General features: G+C 33.7%; 1 protein-coding gene across 7 annotated transcripts; it reads left to right on the forward strand.

The window, feature by feature from the left end:
* The first annotated feature begins 4,596 nt into the window (after positions 1-4,596).
* LOC149222664 (auxin response factor 1-like) lies at positions 4,597-7,673 on the forward strand. Of its 7 annotated transcripts, none has more exons than XM_089385551.1 (6): positions 4,597-4,960; positions 5,087-5,337; positions 5,506-6,084; positions 7,086-7,201; positions 7,344-7,439; positions 7,559-7,673. In XM_089385551.1, the coding sequence occupies exons 3-6, from the start codon at positions 5,916-5,918 to the stop codon at positions 7,625-7,627; spliced, it is 450 nt and encodes a 149-aa protein (XP_089241677.1). In that variant the 5' UTR covers positions 4,597-4,960; positions 5,087-5,337; positions 5,506-5,915; the 3' UTR covers positions 7,628-7,673. The 7 variants fall into 7 exon arrangements, with proteins under 7 accessions (XP_089241677.1, XP_089241678.1, XP_089241679.1 ...); XM_089385552.1 differs by having other exon boundaries at positions 5,114-5,337; XM_089385553.1 differs by having other exon boundaries at positions 5,132-5,337.
* Positions 7,674-7,896: the final 223 nt, after the last annotated feature.

The following is a 7,896-nucleotide window of genomic DNA, read 5'->3' on the forward strand; positions in this document are numbered from 1 at the left end:
GACCTATCTCATAAGCAGTGACAGCTAGAGTAGCAGCATGATGTGTGCAGCATGATGATTAAGAGAAGCAAGTTGTGTACAACTTGATGAGGTACAACTCAGCAGTGAAGCAGCATGGTGCAGCTTAGGAACATGGTATGATGTTGCAATATGGTGCAACACGGTGAGGTGCAACATATGGACGAGATGCAGCACAATGACAGGTGAAGGAGTCACCTTGGAGAATTAGTTGAAGCAGCATGTCTTCAACTGATCTCATGTAGAGATGATTGATTCTCTTATCTAGAAAGTCGAAGTGTTGACTTCTGTTGCAAATGTACTATCTCTCTCTCTCTTTCTCTCTGCTGAACTATTGAAGAACATATAAGAAGAATTGATCAAGGGTTTCCCCACATTGGGGTTTATCCCTGGCTAGCGCCACATCTTGTGTCCTCTTGTCTTGGCTTGTCTTCTGCGATTTATGTTTATGTTCTATCTGCAGTTTAGTTTAATGTTGATGTGATTGCTAATCTGGAAAAGATATGGAGCTAACTGTGAAAATTGAAATAAATCGCTCTAAGCATAGAACATACCTAAAATTAACATAATGCTTATATGATTGATTATGAAGGGAATATGCTCAGGATATGCTTAGTCTTAATGCTTATCAACGACTGTAGTGTATTAAAGAGTTTTTTAGGTTGCATTGACTCTTAACAAATTTAAAAAATTAAGTGTGCCCACCAATTTCTTAGGGATTTGAGATGATTCCAAATTCTAATATTCCTCCATGATAAGTTCCTCATTATTATTTATAACATTCATTTATAATTCTTTTTCTTTCTTAAGATAAAGTTGACCCATAACCTTTTTATACATGGTTAATAAGGTAAATGTGTGCATTAGTAAGATATTCTTGAGGTTGCAACAATTTTTTTTGTTATAATTATGAAGCCTTCTGCAATATCAACCACATTAATATTTTTAATGTGGTTGTACTAGTATGCAAATAACTATACTCACTAGGAGTTACTTTCCACCATTATTTATGTAGGAGTAAAAATGTAAATGTGTAGAATTACTTGAGGTTACTAGCCACTAAAATTTATTCAAATCTTTGTGCCTCAACTATAACAATTAATTTATACACTTCACATCTTATTAGTTCGTATGAAATTAAGACTTTTCTAACATCAATGACATAGTTTCTAACTTGAGCGACTAGTTGCCCTCCAACACTTGTTTAATTCTATGTTTTGAATATTATTTTTAAAATGTGAATATTATATTTAAGATAAATAATTTAACATTGGATTGTCATCTTCACCATTTTTCCTTATTAATATGGTATATTATCTATTAATATACAGTATAATATACAAACATTCCTTTGAAACATCAAAGGATGTTCAAATTTACACAATAATACATTTTTCTTCACTTACATAAATTGTTACATGCCCATCTAAAACCAATCTCAATAACTATAAAGTTGCATGCCCATCTAAAACCAATCTCAATAACTATAAATCCTTATATAAGAAAATTCTAAGTTTTCTCAAAGTTAAAATTGGCTAATTGACTAAATGGTATTAAATTTATTCTTAGGAAAACTTTCTATCTCATTAAATTGTATTGAATTTTTAAATATTAGGAATTGTGGCATGTCCATCTAAAATCAATCTTAATAACTGTAAAATCCTTATATATTTACATTAAACATAATAACTATAAATCCTTATTTGTTTATATTAAATATATATGTTAGGAAACCTAAGAAAATTGTGAGTTTTCTCAAAGTTAAAATTGGGTAATTAATTAAATGGTATTGAATTTATTTTTATGGAAATTTTTTAATTCATTAAATTATATTGAATTTATAAAATTTAGGAAATATTTAATTTTGGTGCATATTTCACTCATCATCAAAAATACATAAAAATTTAAGTGATTTTGATAATAATTAAAACATCTACTAAAAATGTCAAATATTTTTTAAAATTTAAACAATTAAAAAAAAAAATTAAGCATAATTTTGAAAAAATAACTGTACTATAATTAAATTATATTTTAATCTTTTTAAATTCCAATTACTACTTACATTATAATAGTCAAACTTATAACAAATAAATGTTTATTTATATTAATTACAAATATTTTTTATAAATTATTTAAGACATTCTTTTGCACCAGTAACAATCTCTTTTTTACTATTTTTTACTCCAATAAATTTAGGCCGCTAAACTAACATGAGGTTTCTTTTAAATTGTTTTAATTATTTATTTATATTATTTACTTTCACTGGAATTTTGGATTCCTTTGTTTTATTTTCTTTATTTTAATTTAGTTAACTTCTTTATTTCTTCACAATAAGCTCAAAAAAAATCTGATAATAGATTTATGTAAAAAATAATTTTGTATTTAGTATGGGGGTTTTCGCAGTGCATTATATTAGATATCAATGAATCACATGGCATCAGTCATCACTTCCGGGGCTTGCACCCCGTAAACAGGACTTCCCGGGAGGGCTTGAGGCTCAAGCACGCTTAACTATGGAGTTTTCCCCACAATCAAGACCAATTAGCTTGCTACCCCATTTGCAAAACCTTGGCAAGTATTGTGCCTCATGAACCATTCAAGTAGAGTTCCCTTCACTCTTTTGAATTAAGTATTGGGGGTTTTCGTAGTGCATTATATTAGATATCGTTCTTTGGGATTCAACTGCATTAAGTAAGTCATTTATCTATGATGATTTCCATGAGAGGTAGTCGTCTTGAATGGTTCACGAGGCACAATACTTGCTAAGGTTTTGCAAATGGGGTAGCAAGCTAAGTGGGCTTGATTGTGGGGAAAACTCCACAGTTAAGCGTGCTTGAACCAGAGGCGATCTGGGATGTGTGACCTCCGGGGAAGCACTGGTTATCGAGTGCAAGCTCCGGAAGTGATGATTTACGCTATGTGATTCATTTCACTAGCTTCAATCCCACTTCTTCACCCTGTGAGCATCACCCAATGCAATGAGTGTTAAGTGGACTATTCAAAAATCACAAGTGATGATTGATGCTATGTGTCACCTGAAGAAATGAGTGCTAAGAGGAATATTCAAAAATCATAAGTGATGATTGATGCTATGTGATTCATTTCACTAGTTTCAATCCCACTTCTTCACCCCTGTGAGCATCACTCGGTGCAATGAGTGCTAAGTGGACTATTCAAATGCAATGAGTGCTAAGTGGACTATTCAAAAATCATAAGTGATGATTGACGCTATGTGATTCATTTCACTAGTCTCAATCCCACTTCTTCACCCTTGTGAGCATCACCCGATGCAATGAGTGTCAAGTGGACTATTCAAAAATCACATGTGATGATTGACGCTATGTGTCACCCAATGAAATGAGTGCTAAGTGGACTATTCAAAAATCATAAGTGATGATTGACGCTATGTGATTCATTTCACTAGTTTCAATCCCACTTCTTCACCCCTGTGAGCATCACCCGATGCAATGAGTGCTAAGAGGACTATTCAAATGCAATGAGTTCTGAGTGGACTATTCAAAAATCACAAGTGATGATTGACGCTATGTGATTCATTTCATTAGTTTCAATCTCACTTCTTCATCCCTCCCGATGCAATGAGTGCTAAGTGGACTATTCAAAAATCATAAGTGATGATTCACACTATGTGTCATTCGATGCAATAAGTGCTAAGTGGACTATTCAAAAATCATAAGTGATTATTGACGCTATGTGATTGATTTCACTAGTTTCAATCCCACTTCTTCACCCCTGTGGGCATCACTTGATGCAATGAGTGCTAAGTGAACTATTCAAAAATCATGAGAAATTAGTCAGTTACCACTACCTCTCATTGAAATGGTCATAGATGAATGACTTACTTAAGGTAGTTGAATGCCAAAAAATGATATCTAATTTTATATTTATTAATAAATTAAGTGTAATAAATTATATTACCACCGAAATGTTTCAAATTAAAGTTAAATTTTTAATTTTGTAAATATTTAGAATTTTTATACGAAATAAAAAAAAATATTAGATATGTGATATATAAGTATAGGTTGATAAAAAATTGATGTAGAAAACATTTTTATATTTATTAATAAATTATATTACCACCGAAATGTTTCAAGTTAAAGTTAATTTTTTTTTATTTTGCAAATATTTATAATTCTAGTTGTTTTACTGTCATTTTTTGGAATTTTGGTAGTTTTTCATGGTATAATTTCTCTAAAATCCGACAGGAAATAACAAATTTGATGGGTAACCCTGCACAATCGAAGCTACCTAAAATTTTTTCAAGGTGCTGAATCCATATACAATAAAAAACCAATTTAAATAACACAAATCAAAATTTGACCTCAAATTTTTTCGCCACAATTCAACACAAAAAAATCTAAAAAATCACTACATATACGTAATATTGGAGATGGATTGTTATGGGTAAATCAATATACAATAAAAAACCAATTTAAATAACACAAATCAAAATTTGACCTCAAATATTTTAGCCACAATTCAACGCAAAAAAAAAATATCTAAAAAATGACTAAAAATACGTAATACTTGAGATGGGTTGTTATGAGTCGTTAGAGATGGGTTGTTTGTATATAATTCTTTTAGTGATGTCCTCCCGCCGCGGCATGCCAGCTACATCGCCGGAGGGCATCATGATGTACCAGAGATCGGTGTCTAATGCCCAATTTGGTATGGTGCATTCAATCTCTCAATTTATGCAGCGTTTACCCCGATATTGAGCCAACATCACTAGTATTTCAGGACCTTCTGATTTACTGCATTGGGTATTTGTTCTAGGTCTGTAACTATTCTTTGTTTTCTCCTGAGGGTTCACGTGAGCGGTTTGATGCTGCCATACCTGAAGCGAAGAATGGAAGGGCATACAAACCCCAGGAAGCGCCGCAAGTTAACGTCATCGCGGGACGTCCTTCCATCACATTTTCAGGTTAGTTTTCTATTTTCGAATATCTTGATCTGTAACCATTTTTTTTTTCTAGATCCACTTGTTAGCATTTAGAGCACTAGGTTTCCACTACCCTGGCATTCAAGCTTTCATGAAATATGTTTAAAGGGTTTTGTATCCTTCTGGGAAATGGAGAAACCGGTTTGCGTGTAGGTCCAGCCAACACTGATATTTACTGGGAAAGATTTTGGTATTAGAAGTACGACAGAGAGCTCCACCTCTGGTTCAGACAATAGTCAGTCTACGTCTTCCAATATAAAGCCCAAGGAAGAGGGCTCTCGCACTGGCTCACCACCATGGCAACAACGAAAAGAATGGCAACTACATGTTCGAACTTGGAGAGAATTTGACGCCTCGATGTAAGAACACATATTTCATCACGGTTTTGCTCGTTTGTGATGGGATTTTCCTTTTGGAGTCTTAGATCTAAAGGAGGGTTATGTTGCTGATATTAAAATGTGGTTTATAAATAGCCTTTTGACCTGATCTACCCTACTAATCTGGCAAAATATCTTCTTGTTTTGCAGACAAAATACTTAGTAAAAAGGGTGAAGTTAGGCATTTAGGACTCCAGATTTCTTGTTATTATTATATCTCAACATAGGTAACAGTATATAATTCGTGATCAAAATAAAAACAACAAAGTCTGGAAATCTTACCCATTTAACTCAGCCACCACTAAAGTTCCTGGGGTGAGTTCGATTCCCAAGCTCATGTACTGTTCTTGGCTTAATGGCTATCTGTAATTTGTAGGAAGAGATTGTAATAAATTGATACAATTATTAAAAATATTGATTTAAAATTTGACTGTCATTTGGCGTATGCATCTATACTGTATACTGCTACTAGTTTTATTTTTTCCATACGGCAATATTCAGTAGGAGCCAAGTAGCCTTGGCCCATGTAATTTCACTTGATTTCCTTCCCACGAGATATCATGGCTTATGCAAATAGCTTAAGAAATTTCTCTGGCAGGTTGACTAATAATAGTTCTGCAGGTAACTATTTGACTTTACCCAATGAGGTTGCAGGAGCTCCTCAGTCTCTTATGCCTTCCCAAAGTACAAATTCAACACAGAATGCATTTTCGGGAGGGATTGGGACTGGTAACTCTGTTCTCACCTTTGTTGTAGTTTCATTTGGATAAGAAGTTTTATTAGTATACGAGGTGTTCTGGCCCTATAAAGTCAACCAACATCTTGCAGTTGGATATATAGATTCTTGGTATAAGAAATCCAGAACCCATCTCATTTTTTCTCATAGGTTTACCTTGAGAAATGCAAAATCTTGTGCCTGTTAAAGACGTTTTCATTTTTCTTCTACCCTATGTGTGGATTTTACTCAAAATCCATTGACTGACTGTCATAACTATGAATTTCCCGGTGTAAGAAGTTCATAACCCATGGGCATTAGGCCTATTTAAATGATTTTCCATCCCATATTGATTTAGTTGACAATTTTTACTTCCTTGGCTGCGAGTTACCATCATTTACCCATTACCCATCTCTAACTACGTTTCGTGGTGTGAGAAGTTCATAACAACCTGTTGGCATTAAGACTTCTTGAATGATTTATTGTCCCATTTGCATTTAGTCAACTGTTTCACTTCCTTGCCAGGCGAGTTACCATCATCTATTCATGATCATACTCAATAAACCCAATTTTATAGACATGATGGATTGGAGGATTTTGAATTTTTGTAACAATCCAAATATTTTACTGCCTCCTTTATGGGATTTGGGTATGGAATCACAAGAAATATGAACTATACTATTTTTTTAGTGCTTTGTTCATGGGTTTTTACCATTGATTTAGACCTAGAAATTGAGCAGGCAATTCCACTAAAATTTGCGGCCCTGTTTTTGGGTTTATTACCGGGAATATGAAATCCACTCACGACATTTCCATCTTTCTGTACCATTAAAAATCGAAGAGCCTGTTTGTTTGTTTGTTTTTTTTTTGGTTTCTTTCTTTTTATGTTTTTACTGTGAAACTCCCCTACCAATCTACTCTAGCGAAGGCCTTTTGTATGATCCACTTAGACACCCCTTGTATTTAAGAGTGCTTAAGGTAGTTAAGGTTTAATACATGTGCTTGTTTGTTGCAGATGTCAGTGAATCTCTTCTTTATGAAGAGCTATGGCATGCATGTGCTGGTCCATTTGTTACTTTGCCTCGTATTGGGGAGAGAGCTTTTCACTTTCCTCAAGGCCACATAAAGCAGGTATGGTGAAATTAATGGAAATGTTGAAATGTGTTTCAGGGCAACAACTCAAATTGCATAGGGTTTTGAAAATCTATTGCCAATGGATCTTTCAAAATATAAACAATCTAATCATATTTATTGATTGTGTACACCATAATAGGTTGATGCATCAACAAACCAAGGGGTTGATAAGCATATGCCACTGTATAATATACCTTCTAAGATTCTTTGCCATGTGATCGATGTGCAATCTCAAGTAAATAAATTGTTCTTGCATAGCTTATTTCCTTCCATAACAATATTTTAGGATTTGCGTTATTGCGTCTGTGCGAAAAGATTACTGCAAAACCAACAAAATGCAATTGTCTTTTCTAGTTGCACTTTTTTATCTATTGGAAGGCGAAAGTTCAATTGCCCTTGTTTCTTTTTGCAGGCGGAACCTGAGACAGATGAAGTATTTCTGCAAATCACTTTATTTCCATAGGCAGATGTACGTCCTTATTTCAATTTCTGGAATGTTATCCTACTAATGTGCAAGATTTACTGATGAAAATTTTAGATGTTCTGACCTTTGGTTCGATGTTGCAGAAAAATGAGCCGTCTCATGACTTAGGGACAACTAGCCCTCAGCCTCGTAAGAGTAATGTTCATTCATTTTGCAAAAACTCTTACTGCTTCTGATACAAGCACTCATGGAGGACTAAAACCAAGTA

The sequence above is a fragment of the Pinus tabuliformis genome, chromosome Q (assembly GCF_031772625.1).
Source record: "Pinus tabuliformis cultivar Carrire ecotype Pingquan chromosome Q, CPIR1, whole genome shotgun sequence".
NCBI classification, from domain to species: domain Eukaryota; kingdom Viridiplantae; phylum Streptophyta; class Pinopsida; order Pinales; family Pinaceae; genus Pinus; species Pinus tabuliformis.